Source organism: Carassius auratus, unplaced genomic scaffold, assembly GCF_003368295.1.
Source record: "Carassius auratus strain Wakin unplaced genomic scaffold, ASM336829v1 scaf_tig00214278, whole genome shotgun sequence".
Lineage (NCBI taxonomy): Eukaryota > Metazoa > Chordata > Actinopteri > Cypriniformes > Cyprinidae > Carassius > Carassius auratus.
Genome location: NW_020527590.1, coordinates 37,294 through 57,047, shown reverse-complemented (window position 1 = coordinate 57,047; position 19,754 = coordinate 37,294). Strand labels below are relative to the sequence as shown.

The following is a 19,754-nucleotide window of genomic DNA, read 5'->3' as shown; positions in this document are numbered from 1 at the left end:
TCATAAACTTATATTTTATTCATAATAGAATATAGATAACATATCAAATGTTGAAAATGAGACATTTTAAAATGTCATGCCAAATATTGGCTCATTTTGGATTTCATTGGATTTCCAAAAAAGTTGGTACCGGTAGCAATAAGAGGCCAGAAAAGTTAGCTGGAGGACCAATTTATTAAGTCAATTGGCAACATGATTGGGTATAAAAAGAGCCTCTCAGAGTGGCAGTGTCTCTCAGAAAACATTGTCGGTGAACACAATCCACCGTGCCATTCACTGGTGATGGCTAAAACTCTATAGGTCAAAAAAGAAGCCATATTTAAGCACAGGTGTTTTCTCTGGGCCAAGGCTAATTTAAAATGGACTGTGGCAAAGTGGAAAACTTCTGTGGTTAGATGAATCAAAATATAAAGTTATTTTTGTAAGACTGGGATGCCATGTCATCCGGACTAAAGAGGACAAGGACAACCCAAGTTGTTTTCAGTGCTCAGTTCAGAAGCCTGCATCTCTGATGGTATGGGGTTTCATGAGTGTGTGTGGCATGGGCAGCTTACACATCTGGAAAGACACCATCAATGCTGAAAGGTATATCCAAGTTCTAGAACAACATCTCTTTTAGGGAAGACCTTGCATTTTCCAACATGACAATGTCAGACCACATACTGCATCAATTACAACATCATGGCTGTGTAGAAGAAGGATCCGATACTGAAATGACCAGCCTGCAGTCCAGATCTTACACCCATAGAAAACATTTGGTGCTTCATAAAGAGGAAGATGCGACAAAGAAGACCTAAGACAGTTGAGCAACTAGAAGCCTGTATTAGACAAGAATGGCAAAACATTCCTATTCCTAAACCTGAGCAACTTGTCTCCTCAGTCCCCAGACATTTGCAGACTGTTAGAAAAAGAAGAGACGATGCAACACAGTGGGAAACATGGACTTGTCCCAACTTATTTGGAATGTGTAGCCCTCATTAAATCCAAAATTATATGTTCTCTCTATTCTATTTTGAATGAAATATAAGTTTGAGATCTGTAAATTATTCCATCCCTTTTTTACTCCCAATTTCTACAGTGCCCCAACTTTGTTGGAATCGGGTTTGTACATCAGTGCAAAATGCTGTTTTTGTTTAAGCTCATCCAACTGCAGACGTGTTCGGTGAAAGGATTCTGTATTATTTTGTGCCTCTTATTAATGCAACATAAGTCATATGTGCTTCAAAAATAAAATAAAATCTGTGTGCAATTAATTATCTGCCACAGACCCACCCAGTTTTGCATTGACTTTGCATTGTTCCTTCACATTTACTATTCAGACTGTTAGATTTTGGTTAAATTGACATTAGGAAATGTTGGCATGGGACATTTATTGATACAGGGGTTGGTGACAAATTTGATTTGTGAAATGTGAGACCCCTAGCTGGTTCTGAGTTCACAGAAGGCAGAGCCACAAATCTGAAAAAATAGATTTGGGGTGTAAAACGGTCTATGAATGAATGAGGTGTGATTTCGACTTGCTCCCTTGTTTTGTATCATATGTAACGGTTTAATGCAACATTTCATTGTTCAGTTAGAAATGGTAAACCTATAAGTTTAATACCCATAAAATGCATATGGTTCAAACAGGCCTTTATATTGGTCACACCAGATGATATGGACTACCTTTGCCATCTTTAAAATATGCCATTTAAGATAACAAGGAACTTTTAAATTAAACAAATAAGTGTGTCTTTATTCTCTATATCACATATGTTTCCATTGCTGATATGAGGCCTGTTTGACCCATGCCGTTCATAGGCTCGATATTAAGCTTAGACCTAGGGTTGACATTTCTAACAAGAAGACCTCATAGAATGATGAAATTTGTTATATAATGTCCCACTATGATGTAAAGGGAGAGATGTGAAGTTACACCTTGCACAATCTCAGACTCTGTAGCACCCGTAGGAATGTAATTTTCCCACGCTTTGGTTCCGCCTCCTGGCAACGCACAAGCAGTTAGAGGTCTCAAATTTGACAAATAATTGTGTATTTATGTCCTGTATAACGTATGTTTCATAGGCTGATATGTGAAGAAATTACTGACATGACCCTTAAGACCAACAAGAGATTTGACCCTTTTATTGAGGTCCCACAATGTTTATTTTCCTTAGCTTAACACGTTGACAGAATGTGTTGTATGTGAAAGTGCATAAAAGAGTCAGTCCAACGAAGGCATTATAACAACGGTTTATTAAACACTCACACAGACACACACACACACACTACATAAGGAAGGAATCCTCCTCCACCCAGGTGCTTCTCCATTTTTTTCCACTGAAATGAAAACAGAGAACATATGCATGTTATGTGTAACAAGTATTTGTTTTAAGAGTTCAAGAACTTACAAAACTACTTAAAAAAAAGAAGGGTGTTGTCATTTGACACATTTGATTCATTATCACTTACATGGTGACAAAAATGGCTGAATGTTATGTAAAAAACATGGATAAGTATTACATACTTTGTCAAGCTTTTTTACTAAGTAGAGTGCAATTTTATAAACACTACAGAAAGAGATAAACTGAAATAAAATCTTATAATCATCCCGAAATATTTATCCAATATAACTTTGTGTAGCCCACATTTTTTTATATATGTTGGCTAATGAATTAATAACTTGGGGCCTTTGAGAAAAAATAATAAACTGGTAATAATGTTTACCAGTGTTGGGGAGTCGTGAACTACAAACAGTTAAATTATTAATTTGACTGAATTTGCTGTAGCTTCCTAGTAGTTCAAATGCATTCTTATTTGTATATTAATTCAAATACTTAAATTACATTTTTGCCATTTTTGTGTATTTAACTACTGAAACTACCAACAAATTAGGGCCATAAAAAGAAAGGAATGATTATGCGAAAATGCTGTATGGCACAACACTAGCGAATGTGAAACTTTGCCCCGTGACTTGGATCCGCTCTAAAATGTCATGGGTACTTACTTGACCCATGATACATCTTTCATGAAACTCATGCTGGTAGTTTTTGTGTAATCCTGCTTAAAGACAAACAAACAGCACTGAAAACAAAAAGGAGGTAAAGAGTAAAGATTTCCATGCATACCATAAACTGCAAGGGTGCCATTTCAGAAGGTATTCCTTCCTTCCCTAATGAAAACAGAATATTAAGTTAGTTTGATTGTTGTCAATACTGCCAGCTACACAACTAAGGAATTCAGACCCCTTTCACTATTTTCACATTTTTTGTTCTGCTGCAGCCTTGTGTTAAAATAGTTTAATATAATTTCCCCCCTCAATCTACACACAAAACCCCCTAATGATGAAGCAAAAGTGTTAAAAAACCTAATAACTGTAAGAAACGTAATCTGTAGGTCTACATTTAAAGTACATTAGTTAAGTAGGCTTATACGTGAAATAACTAACAATACACTTTCATAAATAAAAGCCTCTTTATTTTGGACTGTATTTTGAGTTGTCTACATATAGTATATACAATAACCTGTTCTTCATTGCACGTCTTGTAAATTTCTGTTCACCCAAATATTTATGTAAGTATCTCTGTACATTTCTGTTCACCTAAAGAAGCATTAGTCTAATACTTCTGTACACAATTAGTTTATATATATACATATATATTCAGATTTCTTCTTGTGTTTGTATTATGATAATAATGGCACTCTGCATGGAGCGACCTGTTTTACATTTCACTGCTGATTATATATTCTCTATATAACTGTGTATGTGACAAATAAAATCTTGAACCACAAATGTAAAACATATGTGAAATAATAGTGGAAAATAATATGTCATATCATTATGTGCAATGTAGATAAGTCTTGTGTGTTAATAAGTTCAGTTCTAACCTTGCATTAACATCCATTCTTTAATGTTCTACTGCCTAGTTTTTATCCATATCAGGTAATGGCTGACCAACCTCTTTAACTCGTTCCTTCAAAATATCTCCCTTGAATACTTCCTGGCTGCTGTGAGAGCAATCTGAAATACACAATTTGTTTTTGGTGAAATGTCCATTAATTTTCCAATGTAAAACAACCACTAGATTGTTTGTCTCAAAAATAAATTAGATACATGTTTGTAAAAACATATACACCCACCATTATTTTTCTTCCTCTTGTTTCCTCCAGGAGCAGGGATGGCAAGATTATGAGCTGGGGGGGTAGGAATGGGAAGAGTAGAAGCTGGAGTGGTAGGAATGGGAAGAGTATGAGCTGGAGGGGTAGGAATGGGAAGAGTAGAAGCTGAAGTGGTAGGAATGGGAAGAGTAGAAGCTGGAGGGGTAGGAATGGGAAGAGTAGGAGCTGGAGGGGTAGGAATGGGAAGAGTAGAAGCTGGAGTGGTAGGAATGGAAAGAGTAGGAGCTGGAGTGGTAGGAATGGAAAGAGTAGGAGCTGGAGGGGTAGGAATGGGAAGAGTAGAAGCTGGAGTGGTAGGAATGGAAAGAGTAGGAGCTGGAGTGGTAGGAATGGGAAGAGTAGAAGCTGGAGGGGTAGGAATGGGAAGAGTAGGAGCTGGAGGGGTAGGAATGGGAAGAGTAGAAGCTGAAGTGGTAGGAATGGGAAGAGTAGAAGCTGGAGTGGTAGAAATGGGAAGAGTAGGAGCTGGAGGGGTAGGAATGGGAAGAGTAGAAGCTGGAGTGGTAGGAATGGAAAGAGTAGGAGCTGGAGTGGTAGGAATGGAAAGAGTAGAGACTGGAGGGGTAGGAATGGAAAGAGTAGGGGCTGGAGTGGTAGGAATGGGAAGAGTAGAAGCTGGAGTGGTAGGAAAGGAAAGAGTAGAGACTGGAGGGGTAGGAATGGAAAGAGTAGGAGCTGGAGTGGTAGGAATGGAAAGAGTAGAGACTGGAAGGGTAGGAATGGAAAGAGAAGGGGCTGGAGTGGTAGAAATGGGAAGAGTAGGAGCTGGAGTGGTAGAAATGGGAAGAGTAGGAGCTGGAGTGGTAGGAATGGGGAGAGTAGGAGCTGGAGTGGTAGGAATGGGAAGAGTAGGAGCTGGAGTGGTAGGAAAGGAAAGAGTAGGGGCTGGAAGGGTAGGAATGGAAAGGGTAGGCGCTGGAGGGGTAGGACTGGCAAGATTAGGAGCTGAAGGGGAAGGAATGGGAAGAGCAGGGGCTCCATAATAACCTAAAAGCAACCAGTAATACAAAATTTGGAATTATAAACAGCATCTAGGGTGGAATATCAGTACATTATGTAACTATGCAACACTTACTTGATGTGGCCAGTGAGTTGTCTACAGGAGGCTGTGGGATCTCTGCTGCTGAGGCTGCTACTTTCTCTGACTGACTCCAACCTAGTATTAACAGAAGTCAAACAAAAAAATAAATTAAATAACACCATATAATTAAAGGGTTTAATTGATTTCAATATGGCATGACTGCTATAAAAAAAAACGTACTATTTATCTAATGATGTCTTGTTTTACATTAACATACAACAATACCTTGCACAACAAATTCAAACAACGCCTCCATCCTCTTTAGGCAGGCAGATGCTGATTCAGTGACTTTACATCTGGGCAGAAGAACCTCACAGGTCCATGATTTAGTTCCAGGGCGGGATATAAATAACACACCCCTGGAGCCAAGGGCCTGAAACCTTTCCAGCTTCCAACAAGAGTAAAGCAAAATCTACATTATTTCTGAACATTTATGGTAAATTTCAGAGTCAGTTAAAGGAAGTTCTTAGTATACTAACATAATGACATATGCTGCATGTATACATATTCATAAGAACTATTTCGCTGCAACAACAGTCTTTAGAATTTTGGGATCAGCAATTAGAAGCTTTACACAGAGATTTTTTATTAAGAAGATGTGTCAATAAGTGTAAACCTAAAACTAAAAGATAGAGGTGTTTGATTACTTATGTATGCAAGCCAAAAAAATAAAAATAATAATAGTCTGTAACATACCAACAAAGAAGCGTCATCCATCAGGTGGGATGAAGTGTTATTCTTTTTCTGGGCCTGGGCCCATGTCTCTGATTTCAAATCAAATCTTTCTATTTTTTTTTTCAAACGCAGATTGTGGGGCTGCACTGCTTTGCAGTACTTGATCGTCTTGCAAGCCACATTGAGTGGCATAGAACAAGAAGCACATTTCTTAGTAGTTGAACCAGGTCCTGGCATATCTGTATGGAAAGAGACATAAATTCATAATAATAATAATACAATGAAATGATATAAAAATTGGCAAATTTTTCTGGTCTTTGGCTGGTTAGACACGAACATCAGGGCACGGTGTCTCAGGCAATTTTCATTTTATTGTTTGGGGGTGGGGGGGGGGGGATCAAATTAAATATGGCACTATACCTAACAGCATAGTTAATAACAACTTGAACTTATATAGCGCCTTTCATTGTACCTAAGTTTGCTTAACAAATGGTGGGGGGTGGGGGGTTAGTCTATAACTCAAATAATCATTTTGATGATGAGTTTATAGACTACTTTCTACTTAAAAGGGATTGTTAAAGTTAGCCCAATTAGCAATACAAGAGACACTATACATAGCCAATCATAGAACATTTTTGATGTGCCCAATTGATCAGTTTTAAACAAGCGCTCTGATCAAATAAATTGAAATGTTTAAAATGATTAACTGATAATATATTTAAGTTGAACTGATTGCTGAAATTATGGTAACACTTTAGTTTAGGGAATAAGCATTAGCAATTAACAAATAACTAATGTGTCTGTAATAAGGCCTGCATTAAGCAACATTATTCATTTATTAGGCCTGTATTCACCAATTTCCATATTCTCATTGAATAGTCCATTTATTCTTTGTAAATCCTTAATAACCCAAATAATTAAGGTTACATTTAGGTCAACATAGAAATGTTATAGCTTTGGCTATAATATGTTATATAACTATATATAGAGTGACCAAAGAACACCATACAAATATTAAATAAGTTATTTAATACATTAATATTGCAAATGGCAATAGCTCTTATATAATTACATTGTTGTGCATATTGTTGTCAACGCGTCTTACCTGCTTGATGAAGTCCGAAAAGGAGGAAGTCGTGGTTGCAAGCGGGAATATAACGTCATCATTAACGGGCATTGACGGGTATTTTCCCAGAATTTCCACAGCTGGATGCAAGCATACAAGGTTCACATTTGAGAGTATTAATCATGTGAATTTTTTATTTTATTTTTTAATTTTATTTTTTAATTTCTTTTTTAAACTAAATTTTAGCAAATTATGGTGACGTCACGTGACGTATTACATTCGGGTATTTTTTTTAATCTTTCTATCGTGTTGTTCTCACGTTTGGGAAGGGTATGCGCTATTAATGTATTACCATACACAGCAAAAAAAAAAAAAAAAAAAAAAAAAAAAAAATATATATATATATATATATATATATATATATATATATATATATATATATATATATATATAATAATAATAATCTTCAGGTGCTGGAGTTAATTGTTTCCCGTAGTTGCTAAGCAACGAAAGGTTAAGTATTTAAAAGGTTATGGTTAACATGGTTTAACGTTGATATAACATGTTGTTTAGCTTTCAGGAGCTGGAGGAAGGAGCTGGAGGAAGCAATAAAGATAGACGTTTTACTCATTACTTCAATAAAAATGTGACATTTAGACGTTTTTTTTTCGGCATGGAACAAGGCAAATTAATGCTTTTCACATTGAAAATATTGTTTTTTACATTTTAAATAATTAAATAGAAAATTTCTCAGTGATCGTCAATACAACAGAATGCCATTTTTCTCGATTTAATGAAAACTAAAATAGATCGTTATGGCAGAGCTTACAGCAATGGCGAGTAAAATAAGTGAACATCCGGGTATTTCTCCACGGGAACGTGTTAACGCAAACGTGTAAGATTCACGTCTGAGGTTGTTAAACTGTGACATCTACACGTTTTCCAAAGTGGACCAACGTGATTATTTCACGTCTTGTCGTGATACCGGGTTGTAGGTTGAGAATGAGCGGATGCTCGCCTGGAGTGCTAACACCCACAAGCCGTTTACTCCTTTCATACTAATAATGAAGGAGGGAAAAGCTGGTGGAGAAAAACACAGCTCTTGAAAGCTGTATAGATAGCTGGATTGTAAAGATGTGACTGAGAGATGCAATTGGCTGGAACTTGTAATGTATAAATCTTCAAGGTCTGAAATTCTTTACCTCCACAGACCATCATCATAGGTCTTTTTTTTTTCACTTTAGCAATGATAATACCAGCAATTTAAAGGTATTAGCCATTACACTAATTTTCAGTAGACTTATCTGGTAATGCTAATGTGACGCAACCATATTAGTCTGCAAATTATTTAGAATGATAATAACAGTATTGTGGAAGGAACCATGTGAAAACAAGTGCTGATTAATTGCTAATCTCCCACTGTAATGATATTGTGAACAGGAATAAAAGTTGTTTTACTCCCACTATTGTTCATTTAGCAAGTTCAGTGAACTGCAGATACAGGTAAGTAAAAAAAATAATAAAAAAAAAATAATGTATTGTTCCTCTTCAGGAACTCGAGCTGCGTTGAACGCTTTGGGGAAATGCATTTGGCAAGATCAACTCTGAATATCTTGTGCAATCTGTCCAATGGAAGGGCAAGATGTCACAGTCGGGGTGACGTAGCGACCAGGAAGCTATAAAGGCACGTGCCGCGCAGCTGACTTCAGCTTCACGTCTTTCAGCAAGCGCTCTGTGTGTGCATGTCTAAAGTCTGTCTTGTGAGACTTATTTACTGTTGTCTGTACAATAAAACAACATAATGCCAAAAAGCAAAGCAGACCAGGAGAAGCTAAACTGTATGTGTCCAGTTCGAACGCAGGACGCATACGTCCACAGAGCTGCCCTGAGGAGAAAATCAGATGAATAGCTTGTTTGATACGGTCCTCCTAAAAAGGGTTTTACTGCCTTTAAGCAGACCCTAAGTCATCGAATAGTCGAAACTATCAACCTGTGAGTCCTCTGGTCTTCCCCTTCCTTTTGGAGCCAAGGCTCACTCTACTCGAGGTATGGCTGCCTCTAAGGCCTTACAAGGAGGTGTCCCTGTTGGACATCTGCAATGCTGTGGGATGGTCCATGCCCTCTACATTTGCCAGATTTTACAATCTTGATATGCGAGCCGCTCCTGGCTCTTCTGTCCTCTTGCCTTTGGATACACACTAGGCAGGGGCTTGGAAGTCTGGCAGCGTTGGCACATCATTCCCCAAAGCATTGGATGCAGCTCGAGTTCCTGAAGAGGAATGCCTCCAGGTTACGAATGTTGGCTTTGTTCCTCGAAGGAACAAGACGCTGCGTCGCATAGCCATACTCCGGGCACCCCTGCCGGGGTTTGCTTCCCCACTCGAAGCTGAAGTCAGTTGCGTGGCACGTGCTTTTATAGCTTCCTGGTCGCTACGTCACCCCGCCTGTGATGGCACACCCTTCCATTGAACAGATTGCACATGATATTCAGAGTTGATCTTGCCAAAGGCGTTTCCCCAAAGCATTCAACGCAGCGTCTCGTTCCTTCGAGGAACTAGGGTTACATTCGTAACCTAGAGGCCTTTTCATCAGCCTAACCTCAAGCTTCTCAGCATGCATACATTCTTCTCTGTGTTCATTACACCCATTCCTCTTACTCTCAATTAGCTCTGGAAGAGAGTTGCATCATTACATCTGTTTCAGGAAGATGACCCTGCCAGGTTTATTTGGAACAGATGTGTCAGGTAAACCTATTTTAGCAAGGTACTATGGTGATTAGCAGTGCAAAATGCAGCTTTTGACTGCGACTATCCACTGTTTCATTTAAAAATTCACACTCTACGATCAGAGCACTTTACGGAATCACCATGGTGACTAAACTCTGTTTGGAGGGCTTCCAATGGCACTTCTTTTGTCTGCTTTACTCTTTCTGGGACTCCATTAAAATATGCTCAGGCTAGAGATGTTTACTGGCATGTTTGTGCCTGTTTATCGTTCCGTTAATTTACCTTCATCTACCTGGCTAATGAGTGGAACGCAAAGCATGGAGCACGGAACAAATGGAGCTGCTTTATAATTAAACTTTGCATTAGGCAGTAAATGGTTGCCTGCTAATCTCGGCTCCGCCTCACGTGTGCACAAGTGCTTCTCACTTGGCTTGCTGATGTGTGCCATGTGCATCCTTATGCATGGCATCTTTCCTTTTACATATGCCATAAAAAAAATAAAAATAAAAAAAAAACATAAAAAAACATATATATATATATATATATATATATAAGCAGTTTTGTTTCAAAAAGTGTCCACATATTTATATCAAGCATTGGAATGAGCTCCTTTTTTTTTAAGGCTCGTACCTCCTACACTGGTTTGCTAGGTGGTTCTCCCACACATTTAACAACACATTGTGTGCAAAAGCTCTCACTCTCTTTTGCTCTCCTTCTCACCCTTTTGAATGTGTGGACGGCTATCTCAAGGGAAATGGCGCATGGTAGAATAGAAGTCTATCTTCCTGCAGCGTTCCGTCTCCCCAGGCGCTTCACATTGTAAACATGGAGCTCAGAAAGTGCTTTGCCTGTTTTAAAGTGTCCGTCAATGAGATTTTCTCCATTTGTGGCAAGCCGCAATCTGAAGTGCTGATTCCCGAGAGAGCTCTCTGTCTGTTTGGACTTGGAAGTCTGTTTGGATTGCGTGAATGTTCTCTTCCATTAACCGTGCACTGTGGGGAAACAGGTTTATTCTCTTTGAATTTGTGTGTTTGTGTGTGTGTGTGTTCTTTTCATAAAGAAAGTGAATACGTGAATGCAGTTAAATGACTGTAAGCCTCAGCCTTGAACTTCTGTAGAGTATCCTTCTGTTTTTGATGTACATACTGACATTCATTCACATGGACTGTTAATCCTGCTGGCTTGATGAAGGTCATTTTAACTGGAAATAAGAAAAAAAAAAAAAAAAAAACATACCTTGAGAAAATCCATTTTGAGTGTATGTTGAAGTAAAAACAGTAAAGGTGGCATGAAGGAAAATTAAATTCAGTATATTTATCGAAACACAAAATATAGATTATAACTGAATCATCTTTTTCTGTTCTTTTTTTTTTTTTTTCGGTTAAAATTACAGACCCCCGACTTATTATTTAATTATTTTGTCCACCTAAACTCTTGCAAGCTTGCATTCATCTGCCTTAATTTTTGAGTGCAATGCTCACATTTTACAATCCAGTTAACAGCTGATGCATAGAACCAGTGCTCATCCTAATTTTTTTTTTTTTTTTTTTTTTTTTTTTTTTTTGATAATTCATTACACTCAGATGTCATTAAAAAAGAATAAATAAATAAATAAATAAATAAGTCAGCAAACCGAGCTGTGAGTTTTGTGGTTGTAAAAGCATTAAGGGTCCAGTTAAAATATAAATCACTGCAATATGTGTATAAATAAACTCAAATACACATAGCTGAAGTTTCCTCTTTGGTTTAATCTGCAGCATATGGTAAAATGACTCAAGGAACATTGTAAAATCTGTGCAGTCAAAAGGTTGCTGCATTTTAGGCACCTCTTTCCATCAAAAAACTTGAAGCTATTTTCATGCCTTCCTGTTTCTTTCACCTTAACTGTTAGTGATATGGATTTTTCCCTTACAATGCTATCACTTATGGTAATGATATACTGAAATAGCATGCAAGCAGCCTTCATGCTTAAAATTCATCATACAGTCTGCATATTTAAACCTTGCCAGGTGTTGACTTGTGCAAAGCTGTTATGCTAATGGATATGTGTTTTGGCTGGCTTGTTTTAAGGGGTGGCTGTAATTTAAAGCAGCAAAGTAAGGAGCGCGCTAACTTACGTTAGCCATCCATCGCCCTACACGTCACGCTCTTCAACGATTTCCCGTCTGCCTTTTCATCCACCGCTAATATACTGACAATATCACTTAGGCAAATCACTAGCCGGCCTTCTGTAGCTGCTCAGGAGCATGATTGTTAGTGGAATGTTCTAGAGTTCCATCATGGCGAGGTGGAATAATGGCAGATAAGTCATTTTGTCACTACAGCACCTTCTCAGCACCATCGTGCTTGACCTGTTGTACAGTACGCCAGGTCGATGGCTGGAACTCAATTTAACATTAGCTTGCCATAATTACAGCTGCTGTGTCAATGCACTTTTTTACTCTGCTGGCCCTTATGAACATTTATCACAGTTTTTGAATTGTAACTACACTTTGGATATTAGTAGGAAAAAAAAAATGCAGTAAGAACTAAAGACCATGGCTGTAGCTAAGAATTGTGTTATAATAACCTTACAAATTGTCACAGTCATGAACTTCAGTCATGTTTCGTTCCATTCCTCATTTTGTTAACTGATTAATCCCCACCTGTTTCCATTCCTCTGATTACTTTCCATGCATTTTTAAACCCTGTCTATTCAGCTCTGTTTTGTCCACTATTAATGTTTGATGCTTTAATGTTTGAAACCACGATTTGGATTTGTGTTTGGATGTGTCCTTTTTTCCCGTGTATTATTAAAAGCCTTATTTGTTATCTCCTCCATCGAGTGTTTATTTAGCATACCTACACATGTGACAAAATAGTGGACCAAAAAAAAAAAGTTTAGCACCATTTTTCTTTCTTTTGTTGTTTTGTTTTTCCCCTCTCTTGGAATGGCCTTACCAGCTGTCCAACTCCTATGCCTGGAGCAGTCGGACCTTTCGAATTGCCCAATTCCCCTGCATCTCTGCCGGTTCCACCAAGCCCTGAATCTCCTGTGTCTCTGCTGGTTTCGTCCAGCCCTGAAACTCCTGTCCTTCGACCCATCGGCTCAACCTTGGCACCTAGCTCCCTCGTCTCCACCGTGGCCTATCATCCCACCAGCTTTACCGGGCTCCATGGTCCCTCCAGCTCCAACATAGTCAGTTGTCTACCATCAGCCGCCTCAGGACTCCACTCCTATGGCTTCGCAAATTGGATTTGTGTTGGGATGTGCCCTTTTTTCTCCCGTGTTTAGTAAAAGCCTTATTTGTTATCTCCTTCCAGCGTTTTCTTAGCACACTTAGCCATGTGACACAAATACAACTCATTATATACATTAAACACTTTGTTTACATTTTGCCTAGATACTGTATTTGTGAAAAATGCTTTATCTGTTTTGGAGGGATGAACACATTAAATTATACCTTATTTATTGCAATGTATATTACTGTTTTCATGTATAGTTTTCAATAATACTATATAGATGAAAACTTTGTCTAGTGCTTTTATGAATGATTTGGTAGGATTTTGTGAAAATTTTAATACTGAAGGAAAAAGTTTAGTCTACTTCATAGATAGAGTTTGCATTTTTCATGTCATTCTGTAACCTAATTGTACTACATGTCTGTGTACTAGAGTTAGAAGCTACCATTTTTATAGTGTTGATATCATTTCTGAGAGATAATAGCATGATAATTTCTGCTTCTGCCTTTAGCGAATGTGCTTTTTGCAGAGGTTTTGTGGTACATGGTCACATATATTTATACTATTAAATATATATATATATTTACTATATATACAGGTAAATCTCAACAAATTATAATGCCATGGAAAAGTTCATTTATTTCAGTAATTCAACTCAAATTGTGAAACTTGTGTATTAAATAAATTCAGTGCACACAGGCAGAACTAGTTTGAGTCTTTGATTATTTTATTTGTCATGATTTTAGCTCACATTTTACAAAAAAACACCAATTCACTATCTCAACCAATTAGAATATTTCATAAAACCAATAAAAAAATAAACAAAAAAAGCAAATTGTTGGCCTTCTGCAAAGTTTGTTAATTTACTGTACATGTACTCAATACTTGGTAGGGGCTCTTTTTGCTTTAATCACTGCCTCAATTCGGCGTGGCATGGAGGTGATCAGTTTGTGGCACTGCTGAGGTGGTATGGAAGCCCAGGTTTCTTTGACAGTGGCCTTCAGCTCATCTGCATTTTTGGTCTCTTGTTCAATACCCTGTAGATTCTCTGGTGAGTTTGGTGGCCAGTCAAGCACTCCAACAAAAAGGTAATTTAACCAACTTTTGGTGCTTTCAGCAGTGTGGGTAAGTGCCAAATCCTGCTGGAAAATGAAATCAGCGTCTTCAAAAAGCTGGTCAGCAGAAGGAAGCATGAAGTGCTACACAATTACTTGATAAACGGGTGAAGTGACTTTGGTTTTCAAAAAACACATTGCACCCCAAATCATCACAGACTTTTTAAACTTAACAATGGACTTTACGCAACTTAGGCTTTGAGCTTCTCTACCCTTCCTTTAGACTCTAGGACCTTGGTATCCAAATTAAATACATAACTTGCTCTCATCTGAAAAGAGGACTTTGGACCACTGGGCAACAGTCCAGTTCTTCTTCTCCTTAGCCCAGGTAAGACACCTCTGACATTGTCTGTGGTTCAGCAGTTCTTTTTGTTCCACACATTTTCCTTCCACTTAACTTTATTTTAACATTCTTGTATACAGCAATCTATGAACAGCCAGCTTCTTTGGCAATGATATGATAAATATGAGACAGGACAACAACTATATAAATGCAGTTATGCACTAGAATTCAAGATATTGGTGCAAAGATGCCCCTGCATGTGTTTTTGTCTCATATTTATATTACATCCCTGTACATCTGGGGTCCTAGCCAGGATCATTGAGGGGCCCTGTCTTACAGTGAATAGTGGAGTATTACCATTGCAAACCAGCAACTACAATCTAAGACATTTTACACATAGATGTGCCAGTGCAAGATGCTTTCATTTAAAGCAACTCATTCATGCATTTTAGACTGGGACTATAGCTTAAGCCTCATCTGTAATACTGGGCAGTTTAGAAAGTTAAAATATTTCATATTAGTATACAATGTTTATTCATCTTTAATTACCTATTTTCAATAAAGACCAGTTTAGGTGTTTAACGTCAAAATTATATATATAAACTAAATTGATCATTGTTACGTAGGTTTTTGAGCAAAATCTGTGGGAGTTGTGGGAAGCTGAATAATTATTTACTGTCATTTTGATTGTCTTTGTCTTAACAGGTTTTTTTCACTGTCAGTATTATATAATATTCATTCATCATGATTTAGATGGATTGATCAACAGCAAACAAAGCTTTAAAGCTGCAGTAGGGAACTTTTGACCCTCTAGCGGTTAATAAACAGAACTGCTTGCGTCTTGCGGAAGAACATTGTAGCCGGAGCTACTTCTCCCTGTTTATGTCTATGAAGAATCACAAAGGTACTGGGTTACTCCGCCGCGGTACCCCCGAAGCTAAAAACACGGTTTGGAAAATGGATTCATGGAGTACTCGCTTATTATGTTCATTTTTCTACATTTTGAACACAAACAAAGTTACGGACCGCAGCTCTGATTGGTTGTTTTTTTACCGGGAGCGCATGACTTTCTGCAAATGGCAATAGGACCACTGGGAGGACCAGAGGAGCTTGTTTTTTTCACAGATTATCTGTCTCATATTCTACTGTCAGGACATAATGACAGTTTTAATAAATATGTAAAAAATATTTTTTTACAAAAGTTCCCTACAGCACCTTTAATACAGCATAAGTCATTCTGTGCAGTTTTCCAACCTTCTTTTCAACAGTTGCTTCGAAACTTTATGTCAGCATGATCATGATGGATGCTGGTTAGATAAACTGATAAACTGATAATAACACTGTAGAGTTCCCACTGAGATGGTGGCCATGAGATACGTGTGACACAGAAGCTGCCATCCTTCTGTTCTGTAAAACCATCATTAAAGTGTGATTTCAAAGTGATGTTCTTGCAATATCTCTCGTCAGAGACTGCAAAAAGAGAGTGCAAATCTGAGGTTACTTTAAGGTCACATTAATTCAGAATAGAAAGTATGTATGCATGCAAATGCAAGCTCACAAATTAATGCTGTGAATCTGTAAATGCACAAATGCAGATTGAAGTAAACAGAGAAGATGAGCTGTTCACTTTGATATGTTTGAAGTTAATGAAACTGTTTTATCAGTCACCCTTCCTCTTCTGTTCTCCCTCCTCACTGTAGTCTCTCTTAATTAGCTGTCTCTTTACCGCCATGTTATTTACAATCATGTGTTTTCAGTCTATTTACGCATTTAATGAAAGAGACTGTAAAAGCATCATCAGTTTATATTATCCTGACTCTCCCTCTGTTTCTCCATTACACCTTCCCATTCCTCATGGCCTCTTTCTGGAGTGCAATGTTTTCCTGAATGCCGGTGCCAGAGTGGTATGCTAATGTGTATTGATGTGTATGAAATTAGCTGGAATTTGCAGAGGCAGCACTAATGGAATGAGTGTCTACCTCCACCTCGTCCTGCCAGTAACATAGCACCAGGTCTGAGGAGGGGGTGTGAATGTGCAAACAGCGTCTGTCCATATGCTTTAAGTTCTCATTCTCAAGATTGTGATTAACCGAATATATATATATATATATATATATATATATATATATATATATACCAGTATGTTTCAAAGTTATTCTGATAGTTATTCTGTACAATGACTTCTTTTAAGCTGAATAGCCTCTTTTTCCTTCTTTCTGCACATCACATCAGCTGCAATTACTACAATAATCCACTTAACTGTTTCTTTAAAAGTTGAAGTGTGTAATATCTGCATCATTAGCACAGCAATATACCCTACTGTGAAAATAAAATTATTTTAGTATAGAAGAAGATTTAGTAAATAGATAATAGTGGTTTATTTTTGTAACCTTGCATGCTGTTTGCAGCTCTGTTTGCATTAGTCATGTTAAAGTCAATTGCATTTTAATTGTTAAACTATTTATTTATCATTCAATTGTCAGTTATGTAATATTTGTTCCTGCACATTTGACTGGTACAGGAGAAAATATTTTAACATCAAAAATATTAGAGATTTCACATTTGAAGAAATGTTTAACTTTTTAAATATCAAACTAGATTTCAAGGAGAATGTGTCCTCTGCTTTTTCATATCAGGAAAAATAAAAATAAAGTTGTATAAGGTGTCAACTTCTAGCCACATCAGAGAGTGAAGATAAATCCGAAGCAAATAGAGACCATGTGGAAATCCTGCTCTCTGAAACGTTAGCTCCTGAGGGTAATCTTATGAAATAGGTATAAGACAGGTAAAGCATCACAATTATTTTCCATGAAACCTCAGTCCCTTTGGATTTCCCAAGTTTTATGAAAGCAAAACAGCTCATCAGGGACATCATATCACACATTATTTTCTATGCATACAATGCCGGTGTAAGTAATTATGGCTGTCAAATGCAATTTGTTCCCTTTATTATTGTAGCAATCTAGCTTAAAAAAAAAAAAAAAAACATTATTAAAATCTACAGCTAAGATGCCAAGCTAAAATTGTAAGTTCCATAACTGTTTCTTTGTGAATAAAGTCAAGCATCAGTCCCATTATGTACACTTCCATTGTGTATTATATTAACATAAAAAATAAGATAACCCTTACGAAGGTTAGATTGTAATCTGACCTAATAAGTTTGATTGTGCAAATGCACCATGCATTAAATTAAATACATGTTTGTTTGTTTTTTTTTTTTTGTTTTTTTGAGCAAATAAATCCTTTGGGCATTGGACTTCACATTCAGAACAGTCATTTATGCAAAAGGACATAAACACAACAGTTTCAGGTCACAGTCGATCAAACAATGTGATGCACCTTACAAAACTATATGGCAAAGGATACTGGGACATGTAGTTTGTGAGGCAGAAACAGTGTGGGATGGAGTGTTCTCTAGTGGACAACTAGGGCACTCCAGTCAGTCATCATAACATAGCCCCTGTCCTAAGGGGCAGCTTCCAGACACTCCTTCAAAAAAACTGACTTTAGGAGGGAGGTGGAGTGGAGGCAGAACAGGGTGAGGGACAGAGGGCCAGGTCCATGTGGAAGTGGAGGAACAAGAAACTGAGGCAGAGCAGAGAGCCAGGGTAGAGCAGTAGGCCTAGGTAGAACCAGTGTAATAGAGAGCCAGGGCGGAGCCAGCCGAACAGAGTGCCAGGGCTGGGCAAGTGGGGCAGGGAGCGTGCCACAAGGATATGTGTATTTACACATTAATTTGAAAGAAAACAGCTCATCCTTGTGGCGCTGTTGACACAGAAGAGCATACGCAGACTGCATCAGCTCATATTCTCCAAAATGGATCTACAGTGATGTGGGGAGAGACAGAGCACACAAATTGTTGAATAAAGTCATTATTTTTGTTTTCTTCTCATACAAAAAGTATTGTCATCGCTTCATAACATTATGGTTGAACCACTGATGGCAGATGGACTATTCTACTATACTTTTCTGGACCTTGGCAGTTTATTTTATTTGGGTGTCCATGGGACAATCACAAGCCTCACGGTTTTCATCCAAAATATATTAAATTGTGTTCCGAAGATGTACGAAACTTTTACATCAAGTCATCTTTATTTATATAGTGCTTTTAATAATGTGTCAGCCGTTAAAACTTCATCAGTGACAGAATGGAGAAAAAACCTTGGGAAAAATCAGGTTCAGTCAAGGGGCCAGTTCTCCAGTAGACATCTAGGAGACAAGGTCTAGACTGTGGATCTGTCTCTGTGGCTCATCTAGTTGTTCTGGTCTACAATGACATTCAGGGCTATAGAGGTCACCATCTGGGCTGGATACAGACTGGATCTGGTGGCTATGGTGACCTCAGAATAAGAGAGAAACAGAATAATATTAGCGTAGATGCCATTCTTATAAAAATGTAGCAAGTACACTGTGTGTTCTGGGAAGTGTTCTGAGTGTGTCTGCCTCCTGAACAGTGTTAGGTAGGTTATTCCAGATTTTGGGCGCAAAATAAAAAAATGGATCTGCCGCCTGCAGTTGATTTTGATAATCTAGGTATTATCAAATTGTTTTGTCTCAAACATTTTTGAGAATGCATCAGACGTGGAGGACTACAGTGAAATAAGAGATCCTTCAAATACAGAGGGCTTTAAAAGTAATAAAAACTTTTTTTTATTGATATGATGTTTAATAGGGTGCCAGTGCAGTGTTGACAGAACTGGCCTAATATCGTCATACAGTACTTCCTGATTCTAGTAAGAACTCTAGCTGCTGCATTTTGGACCAGCTGGAGTTTGTTTATTAATCATGCAGAAAAAGCACCCAATAGTGCATTACAATAATCTAACCTTGAGGTGAATTAATGTTTCTGCATTTGCCATTGAGATCATAGTTCGTAATTTAGATTTTTTTTTTATTTATTTTTGAGATGGAAAAATTCAATTTTACAAATGGTAGAAATGTGACTTTCAAAGGAAAGATAGCTATCATGTAGCACTCCTAGGTTCCTAACTGATGATGAAGAACTGACAGAGCCGTGTTCTATGTTATTACAGGCAGAATTTTTTAGGTTCTCTAATTAAAACTTCTGTTTTAGTTTTTTTGTTTTTTCACAGAGCTCGCCCCAGCCCCAAAGCTCACTCCAGTGCCTGCTCCTCAAAAGCACCTTCCAGAGTTGGCTTCAGTGTTGGCCCAGGCCCCAGAGTCAGCTCCAGTTTTGACCCAGACCACGCCATTTCCCCCCGATCCAGAAGAGGAAACTAGGATTGAGGAGAAGGGTGTCGGCCCAGGCCCAAAGCAAACTTCCAGAGTTTGCTCCAGTGTCGGCCCAGCCCCAAAGCAAATTGCAGGAAGGGCTCCTGTTCCAGAGTTAAGCCCAGGATGGGCTCCTTTTCTAGATGTAAGCCCAGGATGAGCTCCTGTCTCCTTGTTAAGCCCAGGAAGGGCTGCT

General features: G+C 38.0%; 1 protein-coding gene across 1 annotated transcript; it reads right to left on the bottom strand.

Moving 5' to 3' along the window:
- Nucleotides 1-2,217: 2,217 nt before the first annotated feature.
- Nucleotides 2,218-7,167, bottom strand: LOC113091736 (flocculation protein FLO11-like). The gene is made up of 8 exons (XM_026257361.1): nt 7,020-7,167; nt 5,936-6,153; nt 5,465-5,627; nt 5,234-5,314; nt 4,120-5,145; nt 3,939-4,000; nt 3,108-3,151; nt 2,218-2,319 (listed from the first exon to the last, which is right to left on the bottom strand). The coding sequence occupies exons 2-8, from the start codon at nt 6,149-6,151 to the stop codon at nt 2,268-2,270; spliced, it is 1,644 nt and encodes a 547-aa protein (XP_026113146.1). The 5' UTR covers nt 6,152-6,153; nt 7,020-7,167; the 3' UTR covers nt 2,218-2,267.
- Nucleotides 7,168-19,754: the final 12,587 nt, after the last annotated feature.

What these genes read in the sequence shown, in the direction of transcription:
- LOC113091736 (XM_026257361.1), bottom strand. Translation starts at nt 6,151, where the DNA reads ATGCCAGGACCTGGTTCAACTACTAAGAAATGTGCTTCTTGTTCTATG. An exon ending in GTTTGAATTTGTTGTGCAAG is followed by an intron (nt 5,315 to 5,464) that starts GTATTGTTGTAT and finishes TGTTAATACTAG; the next exon opens with GTTGGAGTCAGTCAGAGAAA. An exon ending in TGGCACCCTTGCAGTTTATG is followed by an intron (nt 2,320 to 3,107) that starts GTATGCATGGAA and finishes TTTTCATTTCAG; the next exon opens with TGGAAAAAAATGGAGAAGCA.